We start from the raw sequence: 18,036 nt of genomic DNA, 5'->3' as shown, positions 1-18,036 counted from the left end.
ACGAATTAAATCAGGTTAGGACATAAGAAACTGGAAGTAGAAATTGAGTTTTGGCATTTGGGCGACCGAAGTAAAGAGCATATAAAATGATGGCATGCAATAACAAGAAGAGCTTTCCTTTGAAAGAAATTTGTTATGATCGACTATAAATTTAAGGGTATTTTCTGAAAGTATTTGGAGTGTAGCTTTGTACATAAGTGAAACGTAGTTGATAGGTAGGTCAGAGAGGAAGAGCACACAAGTTTCGGAAATATGTAACACAGAAGAATGCTAAAGGACAGATGGGCAGACCGAGTAAGTAATGAGGAGGAAAAAATTGTGGCACAACTAGACTAGACGAAGGGATCGGTTGATAAGATATATTCCGAGGTGTAAAGGAATAGTGGGATGTGTGGCAGGTCAAAAGTGTAGAGGGAGAGCGAGGCTTAAAATACAGTAAGCAGGTTCATATGAGGGGGGTTGTACGGGGAGAGCAGCATCAAACCGATCTTCGGACTGACGACACCAACCCGTCACTGTTATGGAACAGATGTACGACTTGAATAACGTCGTTGTTCCTTCAAACGCACTCCAGTACCGGTGTCGCGCTCTTACTACTGCAACCCATTATTCCGTGCGTTACGGACCAGAACCCGAGACAGAAGAAAACGAAACGCAGGCGGAGGGTGAGTCGTGCGCAGCACTGGCCGCGCTACGTCGCAGCGTGCAGTAACTCACGGCCCTACCGTCTCGGAAGAAGGGAAAAAGTCTAAAACAAAAGAGGAAACCTCCCGAGCAGTTAGCGTCGCGTGATGCGAAAAAGCTTAGTTTTCAAGTTGGCTTCGGTGCGTGAACCGCTTCTATTATTGACGCTTCCCGGAAACTTAGCACCGCAGATAAATATTAATAATGTACGCCGACGTCGACTTTGCTGCCGACTCAGACGCAGCAGAACCACGGGCGACTTCACCCTCCGCCACTCACCGCTACTGTGTGTCTGTCGCTGCGTTTGCTGACCTGGCTGCTCACCCGGTCTGCTTCGCGGCTCACCGTCCTCGGCTTCCTCAAACGTCTCCCTTTTTCTTTCGCAAAACGGGTAATAATTTTGGCGCCCGAGGGTTGGCCAGCCTGGAGCTCCGCTCTCGCAGCTCATTGTGGAGAGAATGGTCCCTCGAGAGGCCAGGATGATTTACTTTCCGTGGAGTGTCAGATCCTTCTTTTTTTCCAATTGGTGCAAATACCTTAAAACATTGACCGTGACCTCTCGGGTGGAGAAATCAGTTGGTCTCGGACGGCGTACAAAATGTGTCATATGCAGTGTCATATCATTCTCAGTCGATAACTGATACTTTAAATTGCAAATTAGAGATATTCGCTACTTTTTAATTAGGCTTCGTAATTACCGAAAGTTATTATGTCTCAGGAAAATACACATGTGTGGCGTACTTCATTGTTCGCGCAGTGTAACTCCACGTATCTCAGATTAAGTTGGGGGCTTTTATAAAAAATGGAATTTGCTTCGAACGTAGTTACATTTTAAATCATGTATTTCATGTAGGTGAGTGTGGAAGCTAAAAATTTGTCCTATATCAGTAAATACGAAATTAATGATAAAAACGGAAGTAAAAATTTGAAATTTGGATTAACAACAGAATTTTCAGAGTGTAGATGGCTTTTATCCTTGGACAACCGACGAAAGGAAATGTAAAACTATATATTATAGTACCAGGTAGGGTTGATAGAAGAGATAGAGAAGATCCAACGGAGAGCAGCGCGCTTCGTTACAGGATCATTTAGTAATTGCGAAAGCGTTTCGGAGATGATAGATAAACTCCAGTGGAAGACTCTGCAGGAGAGACGCTCAGTAGCTCGGTACAGGCTTTTGTTAAAGTTTCGAGAACATACCTTCACCGAAGAGTCAAGCAGTATATTGCTCCCTCCTACGTATATCTCGCGAAGAGACCATGAAGATAAAATCAGAGAGATTAGAGCCCACACAGAAGCATACCGACAATCCTTCTTTCCACGTACAATACGAGACTGGAATAGAAGGGAGAACCGATAGAGGTACTCAGGGTACCCTCCGCCACGCACCGTCAGGTGGCTTGCGGAGTATGGATGTAGATAGATAGATTATTCGAAAATTACTACAAATTAATATAACTGAATGTTGAGACTTTTAGAGATTATGAATTGACTGTTGAGAAAGTGCAAATGCGTGATTACCAGAGGCCTTGTGTTGTCTTATCTGGTCTTGGGCTTTTCTGTGACTCTGGACTGCAGTGAGGAGACTGTACAGTTATCTGCCTCGCGTATTAAAGTTTAAATGGAATAGAAAACCGTCCTGTCAGGTATCCTAATAAACAGTGGGCTAACTCATGTCTGCACCTAGGCTAAGTGTTTCAACCTTACACATAGCACTGCTACCTCCATCGCTGCAATATGCTGATGTTACAATTATGCCTTTTGTACCCAGGAAAGGCACCAACCGGTGTTGATCATATTCTGTCATTAAAACTGGTATAATTTTGATGGGGTGCAGATGTGAGTATCTATATGCAACACCCTGTAAGCAAGCCTCCCTTTGCTGTTGCACACCCAAATGAGGCAGGGGACAATTGTTATTTATCGTGTGTGCCCTCTCTTGTCCACAAATTTTCTTTATTGAAAAACTTACCCTCCGGCCACTTCCTACCTTCAAATGACTCCACAACCACAGAAACAGTAAAGAGTCAGGAACAATTACGTACGTAAACCACACTAACAGCAGTGTTTCGGAAGTAGTCGAAACGAACGAGGATAAAATATGCAATTAAAAATACACTGACAGAAAAAAATTGCAACATCAAGATAGAGCTGTGTGACAAACGACAGTTTGTCTGAAAGACGATGTCCACTGCAATTTCAAGCCAGTCACAGGAGAGTGGTGCTGGCAGAACCATTATGAGGATGCACATCAGGTTTGCCTCGAGTACACGCTGTAACGATCTCGAGCGCTAATTACCTTTGACATTGGACGTGGCGAGTCGACGTTCAAGACGACAAAGACGCCATTATCAACGCATCTCTGAGTTGAACGAGGTCGTATAATAGCGCTAGGAGAATCTGGATCTTCCTTCTGCGACACTGTAAAAAGTCTTGGCAGGAGAGCAGCCACTGTACATTACTGCTGGCAGCGATGACCGCGAGGAATTGCGGTCTTGACACGACCGGACTCCGGACGGCCATCGTGTTCGGCGTACGACTCTGGCGCACCTGCAGCAGCAGCTGGCACCACACTAAGTCAACGGACTGGCACCTCCGAGAGAGTCCTGTGGCGTGCACTACACAGACCCCAAAACACGCCACGTCAAATGAGCGCTCGCTAGAGGACAGAGTGCACGCCTGCCGTGTTTTCTGGTGCACGTACGGCTGTGTTGGTTAGAAGGGGGCTCGTCGAAAGACCCGTGTGGTCGCACTGCACCCACTCCTGGGGCGCGATTTCGTGTGGCAGCGAGATCAGTCGCGTGGTTATCTCACGCACCTTGACTACATTTCTGCACGTCAGTCTGGTCATCCCACCTGCTGCCCTAAATACATCGTTTTAAGAAAAAAATAAGTGGCGCTAAATAATAACGCTAGGAAGCCAAAAACTGGTCATAAGGTGCAAATGTATGTCAAAATTACCTGGTACAAGTTTGAACTTGCTCTGAACAAAATTTTAGTCAGAACCCACATTTTTACGAAGAATAAGTCGCACTAAATAATAAAGCTAGAAAGCCAAAAATTTGTGTGAAGCTTCAGTTCAACATAAAAACTACGTGATCCCATTAAGCTACCTCTAATAGTTTTCGAGTAATTTACTGAAAACTAAATTTGGAACGAAGATGTCCTTATACGTAGTAGATTAAGTATCTGTTATATCAATGCTAGAAAGTACTGATTACAGCATTTGATGAAACCTATCAAATAATAGAGCTATAACAAGATTAAGTGCCTGGAGGTAAATAATAACAAATCGAAGATCTCTTAAAGACGGCAAAGTTTATATGTAGGCGAGCAAAGTCTTTTTCTGTGATTATATCCAACTTAACTATATTCATACATAAATTACGAAGATTCGAAATTGATTCTTGACACTGTTATAAAATATTGCGTGCCCGAGAAAGTGGCCGTTTAAAGGCTGCTGCTGCGGGCATAGAACGGGTAACAGCAGCTGTCCGCTGCGCCTGTATTATATAGAGTGTTACAAAAAGGTACGGCCAGACTTTCAGGAAACATTCCTCCTATCGTCAGCCCTCACACGTTGATTGTGAAAATTTACAATTTGATCACGTTGGAATGAAGCCTCATCCGTAAAGAGAACATTTGCACTGAAATGAGGATTGACACATTGTTGGATGAACCATTGTTCAAAGTGTACCCGTGGAGACCAATCAGCTGCTGATAGTGCCTGCACACTTTGTACACTGTACGGAAACAACTGGTTCTCCCGTAGCACTCTCCATACAGCGACGTGGTCAACGTCACCTTGTACAGCAGCAACTTCTCTGACGCTGACATTAGGGTTATCGTCAACTGCACGAAGAATTGCCTCGTCCGTTGTAGGTCTCCTCGTCGTTCTAGGTCTTCCCAGTCGCCAGTCATAGGCTGGAATGTTCCGTGCTCCGTAAGACGCCGATCGATTGCTTCGAACGTCTTCGTGTCGGGACACCTTCGTTCTGGAAATCTGTCTCGATACAAACGTACCGCGCCACGGCTATTGCCCCGTGCTAATCCGTACATCAAATGGGCATCTGCCAACTGCGCATTTGTAAACATTGCACTGACTGCAAAACCACGTTCGTGTTGAACACTAACCTGTTGATGCTACGTACTGATGTGCCTGATGCTAGTACTGTAGAGCAATGAGTCGCACGTCAACACAAGCACCGAAGTCAACATTACCTCCCCTCAATTGGGCCAACTGGCGATGAATCGAGGAAGTATAGTATATACTGACGAAACTAAAATGAGCTCTAACATGGAAATTAAGCGTTTCCGGACACATGTCCACATAACATCTTTTCTTTGTTTTTGTGTGAGGAATGTTTCCTGAAAGTTCGGCCGTACCTTTTTGTAACAGCCTGTATACGGCCCGACACGCAAGACTTCAGTTCGCACCTAGCTACCCTACGGCCCACAGCAGTCAAACGCCGGAGTACGCGATGCCTCCGATGACGTCACAGCAAGACCGCAATTAAACTCACGTGTTCCGTAGAAATAGGAAGTGAAATCGCGAGGACTGTACCCTGTCCGGGATTGGTTAGATTTCGCGGAAGTAACTGTTAGCGTGCCGCGCGTAATGTTAACAAATCCGCGTGGCAAGTGGTGACAATTATTTTCCACTTTTGTGACGAGCAATTATTTTGATTATCAGGAGTCAGGGCGCACGATGATTTATTGGGAACTTAAAGTAAAGGTCGCCTTTGAACGGCTCATAGTGCTGTTTAGATTAGAGAGATTTATTATTAGTATTAAAATAATGTTGTGCGTGTGAAAATTTATCAGATATATCTATCAATTAGAACTCAACATCTTCGTTTATAAACATAGTTCCTGAGCCCGCCGAGTAAATACAGAGTAGAAACATTTCTTTCAGTGGGCTGGAAAAGAATGTTGACTTGCAGACTGGAAACTATGGTCAGTATGTTCTCCATCGCTTTCTGGCAGACCACAAAAATAGTTTCCAGGCTCTTGTAAAAGACGGCGAACAATATTCTATTATTTCCTATTACTTATGATTTATTTTTATTATGAACCCGCCGCCTCACACTGTGATGTTGGAATGTTAATAAGTTACATATGTTGCCTAGATCAATGTATTTCCGAAATGTCATTACTCTACATTAATTATGTTTTGGTGTTGCTATTTTTTGCCGCCACTGTACCTGTGCTGAGACAGGAAGATTGTTATGGATAAATGCCACCGCGGCTGCGTGAGTTTGGTGTTGACTTGATGCAAAAAAGCTCACCTTCCAAACTGCTGTTTAGCCTCCCCCATTAACAGAGCAGACTACTTAGTTTTTTAGAGCTATAGGCTGCCGAAAATCTGCTCCAGGTACGTGGTTACCTACCTCTCCACTGCTGATGACGGGTAGTGGAGTGAGAAGGCGAGACGCGGAGCTGTCCTGTTCTGGACGTGTCCGTCAACAGAACCTGGAGGAACCCGCCCCATACACAGGTGTACAGACGAGGGCAGCCCAGCGTGTCTTCGAGGAATGGTGCAGCACGCGCCGCCCTGTAACGCAGTCGTCGCGGAAAGATACAAACGGACAGGGACGAGGGACGAGGGTGACGCCTCGACGACGACAGCTGGTTTCAAACCCCACGAGAACTGCAGCTGCGTGCGAAGGGAGCCACGTATGTCACAGCGCCACGTGAGGCTCCGCGTCTCGAATGGGAGGAACACCCACAAGCTGTACACGGCTGACTGGCGGCTATAGTGGAATCCGACGAGTCAAAGATACGCGGTGACGATTGCGCAGACGGCTCAGTGAGGCGTTTTACCCGCAGTGTGTGGATCGGTCGGTTGGTTGGATGATTAAAGGGGCTAAACTACAAGGTCATCAGTCCCTTTTTCCTCGAGCAGACAGCTCTACGTGGCTGTAGATCAGATATAGCCTAACGTGCCAAACCCCGGGAACGAAAACCCCAAGGTCTGTCAGTGAAGTTGAAGTAAGGGACAAAAAGAGAAAAGAGAGACAGAGGAAGAAAGGCAAGCAAGGCACCCAATGTAGGGAGCAGCCAGAAGCCCCTGAAAGCAGAGTGCAATGAGGGACATACATCCCCCAGCCCCCACCACTTACGAGAGGTACTCTACTCTGCCTTGGAGAGTAGTGACACACACAGCGCAAGAGAAAAGCAGAGAGACAAACCACAAACAAGTCCAACAGACGATGCGAAAAGGGATGGGGGAGAGAAAAACACCAGGAGGGGGGGGGGGTGAGCACTGGGTTGTTCCACCAAGACCAGACAGCTTTAGACGATTCTATGCAGAGGAGGCATCAGAGTATGCTACCGACCCCTCAATGGGCCGTTGAGATTAAGTGGCCCTCCATTAAAGAGAGTGATAAAAGCCCCCTTCACCAATAAAATGTAAACTACATCAGCCGCTGGGGCACTATCTCTTACACCAGCGGTTGTGAGTCAGGATGATGAGTCCCCTGCAGGGCTGCTAGGTTGGGACAGTCCAGCAAAATGTGGACCACCATAAAACAGGATCCACACTGACAATGGGGCATGTCCTCGTTGTGGAGGAGATGACCACGAGACAGCCAAGTATGGCCGATGCGGAGCCTCCAAAGGGCAGTAGAATCCTTGTGAGAAGCCTGCAAGGAGGACATCCACAGATTTGTAGTCTCCTTTACCACCAGTAGTTTGTTTAGTGAAGTCAGATTGAGAAATTCCATATTGCAGATTTCAAAACTTGGTAGTATCATACAGATCAGAGGTCTGTTTCTGGAAAACCAATCTCCAGAGCTGGTTTATAGTTAGCCAGTTTGGCCAAGCTATCAATGAGTGTTCATTCCCCAGGATCCCAGCATGGCCCAGAGTCCAGATGAAGGTCACAGAGTATCCACATTGCTCTAGGGCACACAGGGAATCCTGAATGGCAATGATCCAAAGTAACATTAGTCGAGAGCTTCAAAACTGCTTGAGTCACTACAGATGAGGAAGGATCCCACAGGTACAGGAACAGATATGCTCAAGAGTACGAGAGATAGCTACCAACTCCACAGTGAAAACGCCACAGTCTTCTGGAAAGGAGAGCAGTTCAGAATGTCCCATGTGGATATAAGCAAAACCTCACGTATCCAGCAACCATAGAGCCATCAGTGTGCACTACTTCTGAATTCCTGGATGTGCCAAGGATGGTGAAAAATTGGTGGCAGGAGGCCTCAGGAGGAACAGACAATTTTGAATTATGTTATAGGTGAAGATGAAGCTGTGGTGGAGGGAGAGTAAACAATGAGGGTTCAGAAAGGAGGGACCATACACGGATTGTGATTGTAATCACTGCATTTGGACACCGTTGCAGGAGATGGATTTATGTGTTTGGAAAGAGGTGATGGTAGTTCAGTTGCTTAGGAAAGCTGCAAGTGTGGGCAACATAACTGACAAGCGCCTGTCAATGTAGGAAACCAGGCCTCCATGAGTAAAATATTCACAGGACTAGTCCGATAGGTTCCTGTCGCAAGTCTAACCCCACAGTGGTGCATTGGATCCAGTGCGCTGCTGAATCGTGTGCCAGACTCCCACAATCAAAACTGAATTGTGTCAGGGCTTTGTAAAGCTATAGAAGGATAGTGTGATACGCATCCCAGCTGGTGTTACTCAGGCAGTAAGGTGTATTAAGGTGCAGTCAGTACTTTCGCTTAACCTGGGGTTTCCACATCAACGGAGAATCAAAGACCAGTCCTAAAGACCGGTAAGTCTCCACCACAGTGAGTATCTAGCTGTCGAGGTAACGTTCTGGTTGTGAGCAAATGGTACAACGTTGACAGAAGTGCATGACGTGCGTATTGGCGGCTGAAAATGGAAAGCCATGGATGAGGATTCATGCTTGTGCTTTTTGTATGGCGCCTTGCAGTCGGCATTCAGCGATACACGTACTAGGGGAGCTACAGTAGAGGCAAAATTCGTTAACGTAGAAGGAGGGTCATACTGAGGACCCCACAGCTGCTGCTAGACATTTAATGGCTACCAGAAAGAGTGAGACACACAGTACAGAGCCCTGTGGCATCTCATTCTTGGATATGGGGGTACTGTGGGAAGCACAAACTTGTACGTGGAATGTATACTGCGACAGGAAGTTGTGGATTAAAACAGGGAGCAGACCCCAGGGGCCCCACTTGTGTAAGGTAGCAAGGATGTGCTGTCGCCATGTGTTGTCATAAGTCTTTTGCAGGTCGAGGAAGATGGCTGTAAGGTGTTGACTTCGAGCACGAGCTGTTCAGATGGCAGACTCTAGGTAAACCAGGTTATCACTAGTGGAATGGTCTAGGCAGAAACCACCATGGGACAAAGCTAGAGGTCCCCAAGCTCAAGAGCCAACGCAGCTACCGGGTGCCTGACTGTTCAAGAAACTTACAGTGAACTACATTGAGACTAATTAGGGGATTACTGTCCATCTCTAGCGGCTGCTTACGGTTTCACTACTGGAACGACGGTGCTTTCTCGCCATTGGGACGGGAGCTCGCCAATGCTGGCAACGATATGACGTCTACAGTCCACTGATAGGTGCTTGTTCAAATGTAATTCCTAGGGGCTCTATGCAGATCTTGACTTTAATGCATACAGAGTGCTGATAGTTTTGTGTATTACGTAAACACTGTGTTTGAAGAACGAGCAGGGTAAGGGGAGGGGCAGTCGTTCTTTCCAGTATAGCTGTTTTCTTTTTCCGAAAATAGACGTACATGGTAATATAGGGGTTATTCCCGTAATTATCGATTTGAGTAGACTAGCGCCCGTCCTACTTTGTTGTCGCTATACTTTACAGAAGTACCTGTCAGTGGCTGAAACGTAGCTGTTTCTCCATCCCTAAAGTCTCTCCTTCAAAATGGCAAAATCGAATTTACTGAACACAATGTGTATGTGTGTGTGTGTGTGTGTGTGTGTGTGTGTGTGTGTGTAGTGTACGAACGAACTAAATAAATTAACGGACACACACTCCGTGCCAACACCACATATGGAAGAGGACACAAAATGCATAACGCTGCTAGAAAATACCCTCCGCCATGCGCTGTACAGTGGTGTACAGATGTTGGTATACTTTGCAGATGCTGTTCTTCTGCTTGTGTGCTCTAAGTGTCTACTGAAGACAATAAGTAGGAAGAGGAAAGGTGAGCAATGAGCTGTTGATGTAAAAAATGCACTGAGGCGGCGGAAAAGACTTACCTGCTCCACCCAGAGGTTCGTCGTCATTATCTGGTTCTTCAGATTCTGAAACAGAGAAAAGCAAGCGTTAGTGAAAGCAGTCGTGTGCACGTCATGGCTACTACACAGCACATGTAACACACAGGAAGCGAGGCACGACAATAGAGAATTTTACTGTCACAGAGTTGTTCGACAGCAACCACACGCTTTATACATAATTTTACTTACGCTCCTCACACTTGTTCACTTGGCGTAATTCACTTGTTTGTTGACCATCATTATGTCCACGGCAGCTGCTTTTTATTCCGTTTCTCATATGGGGAATGCTACAGTAAAGCACAGAATCTAAAACTGTGTGAGAAATAAGGAGTTATAGAATACAGAATATGGAAGACATAATCCGAAAGAAATGCGATTATTTTTAAAAAATCGCCATCTGAAAATTTGTGATCATGTAATTAAAAATATCAAACAACAAATGAATCGAAGTTCTAAAACAGACTGTTTCAAAAGAGTTTCACCTTTCAGAGATCGATAGTAGGGTTGCACCACAGAAAGACGTACGGGGGTGGATGTAAATATTTCTGAACTTTTCCCCAGCCAGTGCCGAAGCATGGGCAGTGCAGTTTTAAGCCCGGAACGAGAAGCAGGCAGCAGAGCCGATGTTGCACTCCGGATCTGGAGCCCAGGTGCAGTGCGGAGGTGTGAGGCCACCGAGGCTGCAGCCGGCGTCGCCTGCTGATCTCTGCTCGTCGTCGAATCTGTGCGTCGCTAGCAGTGGGACGCGCCTGCCTCGCGGGCACGAGTTCGTCCGTGCTGTCTGAGCGACGCGGCCGCCCTCTTCACTCTGCCGTCCTCTGCAGGTGTCATCCAGTAACAGGCTGTACGCGTTTGTCTGTACACTCTACGTGGCAGCAGGAGTGTAGAATTGCATTCTTCTGCTGCAAGGATGACAGTCTCGGGCTCTTTTAGAATGCAGTCCCCTGCCAGTGCAGGGAAAACGTGCGAAGGCCGGACTGCCTGTGCGGTACCAGAGAGGTGCACCGAACATGAACGTCACAGAGCTGACCTACGTTCGACGAAGCCCGCTTTGGCACAGCGTTGCATCTCGCACAGTCGTGCATCAGTTACGGCTGCGCCAATCCAACACCTTCCGGGATTGCAATGAGAAGGAGGCTCTAGGCACCCGACTGCACGACGGACTAATTCGTGAAAACGGCGGCTTCCCGCTGAGCGCCGGCCTCGAGCACGGCAGCTCTCTCGCGTCGTGGCAGCTGATGGCCAGACGACCCCTGCGCCAGTTGCGGCCGCCCAGAGGCTACAAGAGGGCGCCCAGAAGCAGACAGCCGCACAAGGCGACAAGTCTGGCTGCCGAAATACCGCACCCCGCCGAATGCCCGACAAGTATTCAAAGTGTTCTATTTGTTAATTTAGCGCTGTTAGACTACAGAAAACAATAAGCGACAATCTACACAGTTTCATAATTTGCAATTAAGACGGTGCGCAAGTGGATACCGGAAATCTAGCGTTGCACTTCGCTTAAGAATCACGAAAGAAGGCTGTAGACGTGGAAGAGTGCTGGAGACACTGGAAAGCTTCAAATCGATTATATAATGGTAAGACAGAGATTTGGGAACCAGGTTTTAAATTGTAGGACATTTCCAGGAGCAGATGTGGACTCTGGCCCCAATTTATTGGCTGTAAACTGTAGACTAAAACTGAATAACCTGCATAGAGGAAGGAATTTAAGGGGATGAGACCTGGATGAACTGAAAGAACCACAGGTTATCGTAAGTTTCAGAGAAAGTTTTAGGGAACGATTGACAAGAGCGGGCGAAAGAAATACAGTAGAAGTGGAATGGGTAGCTTTGAGAGATGAAATAGTGAAGGCAGCAGAGGATCAACTAGGTAAAAAGACGAGGGCTAGTAGAAATCCTTGGGCAACAGAAGAGATATTGAATTTAATTGATGGAATTAGAAAATATAAAATGCAGTAAATGAATCAGGCAAAAAGGAATACAAACGTCTCAAAAATGAGATCAACAGTAAGTGCAAAATGACTAAGCAGGGGTGGCTAGAGGACAAATGTAAGGATGGAGAGGCGTACATCACGAGAGGTAAGATAGATACTCCCTGTAGGGAAATTAAAGAGACCTTTGGAGAAAACAGAACCACTTGTATGAATATCAAGAGCTCAGATGGAAACCCAGTTCTAGGCGGGAAAGCAGAAAGGTGGAAGGAGAATATGAAGTGTCTATACAAGGGCGAGGTACTTGTGGACAATATTATGGAAATCGAAGAGAGGATGTAGATGAAGATGAAATGAGAGATATGATACTGCGTGAAGAGTCTGACAGATCACTGAAAGACCTGAGTGGAAACAATGCCCCGGGAGTAGACAACATTCCATTAGAACTACTGACGGCGTTGGGAGAGCCAGTCCTGACAAAACTCTACCATCTGGTGAACAAAATGTATGAAACAGGCGAAATACCCTCAGACTTCAAGAAGAACATAATAATTCCATCCCAAAGAAAGCAGGTGTTGACAGATGTGAAAATTACCGAACTATCAGTTTAATAAGTCACAGCTGCAAAATACTAACGCGAATTCTTTACAGACGAATGAGAAAATTGGTAGACGCCGACCTCGGTGAAGATCACTTTGGATTCCGTAGAAATGTTGGAACACGTGAGGCAATACTGACCTTACGACTTATCTTAGAAGATAGATTAAGGAAATTTAAACCTACGTTTATAGCATTTGTAGACTTAGAGAAAGCTTTTGACAATGTTGGCTGGAATACACTCTTTCATATTCCGATGGTGACAGGGGTAAAATACAGGGAGCGAAAGGCTATTTACAATTTGTGCAGAAACCAGTTCGCAGTTATAAGAGTCGAGGGACATGAAAGGGAAGCAGTGGTTAGGAAGGGAATGAGATAGGGTTGTAACCTCTCCCCGATGTTAATCAATGTGTATATTGAGCAAGCCGTAAAGGAAACAAAAGAAAAGTTTGGAGTAGGAATTAAAATCCATGGAGAAGAAATAAAAACTTTGAGGTTTGACGATGAGATTGTAAATCTGTCAGAGACAGCAATGGAACTGGAAGAGCAGTTGAACGGAATGGACAGTGTCTTGAAAGGAGGATATAAGGTCAACATCAACAAAGGTAAAACGAGGATAATGGAATGTACTCGAATTAAATCAGGTGATGCTGAGGGAATTAGATTAGGAAATGGGACACTTTAAGTAGTAGGTGTGTTTAGCTATTTGGGGAGCAAAATAACTGATGATGGTCGAAGTGGAGAGGATATAAAATGTAGATTGGCAATGGCAAGATTATATGGGGGCAGATTACGTAACTAATAAGGAGGTACTGAATAGAATTGGGGAGAAGAGGAATTTGTGGCACAACTTGTGTAGAAGAATTGATCGGTTGGTAGGACATGTTCTGAGGCATCGAGGGATCACCAGTTTGGTACTGGAGGGCAGCGTGGAGGGTAAAAAGCGTAGAGGGAGACGAAGAGATGAATACACGAAACAGATTCAGAAGGATGTAGGTTGCAGTAGGTACTGGGAGATGAAGCAGCTTGTACAAGATAGAGTAGCATGGAGAGCTGAATCAAACCAGTTTCAGGACTGAAGACCATAACAGCAGCAGCTTAAGTGGCTGCTTCCAGGATTTGTAGACAGCGGGTGTCCTGTAGCAGACTCTTGGTCTCCACTTCCCCTCCACCACTGTGGTGCGTTGTGAACAGGTTTCGCCTACATCCTGTATTCACGACTGTTACTGAAGAATTAATTATGATAAGGCGTAACATCACTATTTATTTCGTATATGGTTGAAGATGATCAAAAGAGTTTTTTCGTACACGATGGTCCGTGGGAGTACACCTGATTTTTAATTAGCGATCCTCATGGCGGTGGTACGTTGCAACAGCCGATTACAGCGGCTGCGAATGTAAGCTTTATTTCATTTGTCGCATACTTCCAAGAAAGGCTTCAAGACAGACATCACCATGGGTAACATCACTGAACCTGTCGAGAGTCGACTGGTTTGCATGCGGTCCGTGGGATCTCGCCTGATTTTTAATTAGCAATCCTCATGGCGGTGCTTACGTTGCAACAGCCGATTGCAGTACAGGGTGATCATAGCGAAAGTTAAACTTTCAAGCAGCTGTAGAAATAACGCCTGTAGTCAGAATGACGTCAAATTGCAAGGGAATATTATCGACGAAGGGGGGAAACGTATGGCAGAAGAAAAATAAATAGTTACAAAATGTAGCAATAGATGGCGCAGTAAGCATCATAATTTAATAAAGGTCGACTAAAAATGACAAATGAATCATACAACAATGCCTAATGTGCATGCTTGACGTCAAACAAACTGCACTACTCAGTGTGCACGGATGTAGAGGCGTGATACTGTTAGTTGTGTATTCCACCCACCACGGCAGTATGACATCGGATGTAAAAATCCGTTTTTAATTGTTTTGAGGCCAAAAACCGCATAAAAAGCATCAATCAGAATCAAATCGGATTATTAATTTCCGTGTGACTGGCGAACAACGTATTCAATATGCTGTCCATCGTTTCCTGTAACAAGTTCAAATCGAGAAACAGCACGTTACACAACTAAAAATGGTTCAAATGGCTCTGAGCACTATGGGACTTAACATCTGAGGTCATCAGTCCCGTATAACTTAGAACTACTTAAACCTAACTAACCTAAGGACATCACACACATCCATGCCCGTACAGCGCCTAGAACCGCATCGCCACAGCGGCCGGCCGTTATACAGCTGATCGAAGTGTTTCCATGGTCATTTTCAGAATGCAGTCGGAACACTGAACACGACATCTTTCAGATAGGCCCACAGCCAGAAGTTACACGAATTAAGATCAGGTGATTGGGACGGCCAGGCTGTAGGGAAAGGCCGGCTGATAATATTAGCATTTCCGAAATGGCGCTTCAGCAGCTGCTTAACTGAGGAGGAGAGCCATCTTGCATAAAAGTGATCCTGTCCACATATACACGCTGTTGGAGAGCTGGAATGACTTGGTTGCGCAAACGACACTCTTAGCGCTTACCAGGCACGGTATAGGTAACAGTACCGGAAGCACCTGTCTCTTCGAGAAAATACGGTCCTATGATAAATGATGCAGTAAACCTGCACCACACAGTAACCTTTTCAGGACGAAGTGGTACTGGTTGATGTTCGTGTGGATGTTTCGTTGGCCATATTCGACAGTTCTGTGTATTGACATATCCTGTCAGATGGAAGTGGACTTGGTCTGTCCACAAAATCTTTCACGGCCAGTCATTGTCCACTTTTATGCGAGCAAGAAATTCTAAAGCAAACGTCTCTCTTGCTGGCAGGTCTACAGGAAGCAACTCGTGCACATGGGCGATTCTGAATGGATAGCAGAGAAGGACGTTTGGTAGGATTTCTCGCACCGTGCTCACAGGTACGTCCAACGTTCGTGCAGTCCTCCGTGCGCCGCACCTCTGCCCGCCACCACTAATCTGCTCCTGCATTGCTGTGGCCGCTGCTTCCACTGACGTCGGATCGATTCGTTTCCTCCCTCTACCAGGTTGCACACGGAAAGAACCCGTCTTTTCGAATTTCCGAATCATTTTCTCCAGACCCACGGCAGTCATCGGACCAACGCCTTTTCAAATCCTTCAGTGTCCAATGCGATCGTGCATTGACACAGGCACGGCGAACGTCGCAGACGTGAAAGGAGGGAAGGCGTGTTTATGCCAATTTCAATGGGGCGTGCCCATGACAGGTGTTTTCATTTATGTATTCTGACACATACGGCACCATCTACTGATCAATTTTCACACTATTTTTTTCTTCTGCCATACGTTTTCCCCCTTCTGCCATAATATTCCGTTGCAATTTGACGTCATTCTGATCAGTGGTGTTGGCTACGGCGTTTTGAAAGTTTAACTTTAATTATAATGACGCTGTGTAATGTTGCGTTTAAAAAACAATACTTGTTCAATACCTCAGCTGACATTTGTCTGGCTTGGTAGTATTATCTGTGCAAGCTTCCTACGTAGCCTACTATCCTTTGCCACAAATTTCGTTTTCGACGTAAAAACGTTGCTACGGTCTTGTGCGACTCACCCCGTATCACTTCACTGTGTCATATGTCTCTGGACTCCGTTGAATTCCGTAGTGCTTTTATACTCTATTTTGGGATAATCCACATGCCTGTCACTCTCTCGCCGTGGACTATTGAACTTTCTCCAGCCCACCTTCTTCCTACCCTTTTGAACCTCACTCTCTGGATAGTTACCTTTTGACGGAACACATTTCTGTCTGATATTTCCATTGCTTATCTCATGACTTTCTCGAGGTCCTTTTAAAATATTTGGTTACATAGAATGTTCGGTGCTTTTCGGATGTTTGTTATTACATTGTACGTAGGCACCGATGTTGGCAGTCTTTGAGAAAGGTCCGTGATATTTAAATGTTCCTTACTAAAGTATGCCTCCAGATGTGAGATTTCAGCCTGTATCCGCACTCCGCATTTTCTGGGGCAACAATTCGCTTCGTGACCGTTCCTTCGGGATGTGTTCCAAAACGCCTTTCCTGTTGAGAATTAAACTTTCTGTCGTGTAGAGAGCTCCATGTTTGGTCACCATTGTGTTAGTTAGTTACATATTCCCTCAATCATTTGAACAAGTTTTTATCGAAATGATGTGGAGAAAGGCAGTTTACAGGATATGTATAGACGAATAGTGTCAGTGTATGGCCACATGGCATGGCCATTTACAGGAGTTCCTAAAAGGCAAATTGGTGTAAATACAACGTTAATGAACATGTTTTTCACTGCTACTCAAGCAACTAAGCTTAAGACTGCGTCTTTTTATGGCACAGTAAATTAGTCGGTATAAACGAAGCCTTTATAGAATCACTTTGTTGTTTGTGTCTGATTGCCAACAACCCTTTTTCTCGGGAACGGTTTTTGTCACATATTAATGTCTGCGCTACCCTGACGTCGTGATAAATGTAAGCTTCTAAGACAATACTGTCAAAAGACACGCCTATTTAGGTTACATATTTGGGTACTTGCAAACTCACTCACGAGCACCTCTAGTGCACGTCCTCTCCAGCTAGAATCACGAAATTTCGTAGGAAGCAAGGTCTCACAGTGAAAGTACAGGAAAAAATCCGGAAACTGTTAAATGGCAGCTACATCACACGAACATTCTTTTTGTCGTTATCTGACTGTCAACTTGAAACTAAAAGATTCCTGATACTCTTGGAATTCCTGAGACCGATATCTTTCCAGTTACAGTGTCGATAAAAGGCAGGAACAGTCGAAACTGTCGAGTCCCTGCCTAGCTGCACACCTAACCCTCAGGGCGCGAATTCCCCTCGCGCCCGGCCAGTCTCTGCACGTGCGCACAGGCACCTTTTGTTGTAGGTATCGTGCGTTCTCTTAAGCCTTTTTAATTGAGCCCTCTGTGTTTCCTCTTGTAGCTATGTTAGTTCCACGATGAAGTCTCTGCCTCTACTTCACTTGCCCATGCATGGTGTTTAATTTCTGGATTTTCACTTTACTGCAGAAGAACTATTATTTTTTCGTGCTTTTTGAGCTCCTCTTTCGACGACTTGATGTGCTTTTTGGCTACGATTTCACTGTTCGGTAGTCTGCGAAAGCTAATTAAGACATTTCAACGTCATCGCCTTGTAAGCGGCTACTGGTCGCGTGCGGCGTCCACGTCTGTGTGAGAGCGCAGCCCGCAGTCCGATGGGTGACGCGCAGTCCCTGACTGGTGTATTTTCACTACAAAATAAACTAAAAAGTGTCGTTACCACTTATCGCCGGAAGCACTTTGTTTGTGAGATTCGAAATCTATCCCGAATTCCTCAAAAACTCTGGAAAACATACAAAACGTGGCTAAGCAAATTTTTCTATGACGTCCTGCAGACAAGATATATCCCTAAGAAACTCAAGAAATCTAAAGCCATCGCAGTAGTAAATCTGAACAAACCGAAGAAGCTACGTGAAAGTCAGTGGCCTGCTCAGTTCATATGACAAATTACTAGAAAGGACGGTTGTAGAGGGAATAGGTCCACTGGTAGCAGAAAGCTTTCCGGTTGAAAGGGATGGATTGAGACCCCGTCGCAGTTGTGTT

The 18,036-nt window shown here is 45.5% G+C and overlaps 1 protein-coding gene across 1 annotated transcript in view; it reads right to left on the bottom strand.

Annotated features, from left to right (window-relative positions):
* The window catches only part of LOC126293545 (acetylcholine receptor subunit alpha-like), a 486,710-nt gene that overhangs the window by 227,271 nt on the left and 241,403 nt on the right, over positions 1 to 18,036 (bottom strand). The window contains exon 3 of the mRNA XM_049986811.1: positions 9,898 to 9,942. Coding sequence (XP_049842768.1) covers positions 9,898 to 9,924 — 27 coding nt within the window. The 5' untranslated portion in view covers positions 9,925 to 9,942. The remainder of the gene's footprint in view (positions 1 to 9,897; positions 9,943 to 18,036) is intronic.

The sequence above is a fragment of the Schistocerca gregaria genome, chromosome 10 (assembly GCF_023897955.1).
Source record: "Schistocerca gregaria isolate iqSchGreg1 chromosome 10, iqSchGreg1.2, whole genome shotgun sequence".
NCBI lineage: Eukaryota > Metazoa > Arthropoda > Insecta > Orthoptera > Acrididae > Schistocerca > Schistocerca gregaria.
Note: the sequence above shows the minus strand (reverse complement) of the source record. Positions and strands in the feature narration are given on the sequence as shown.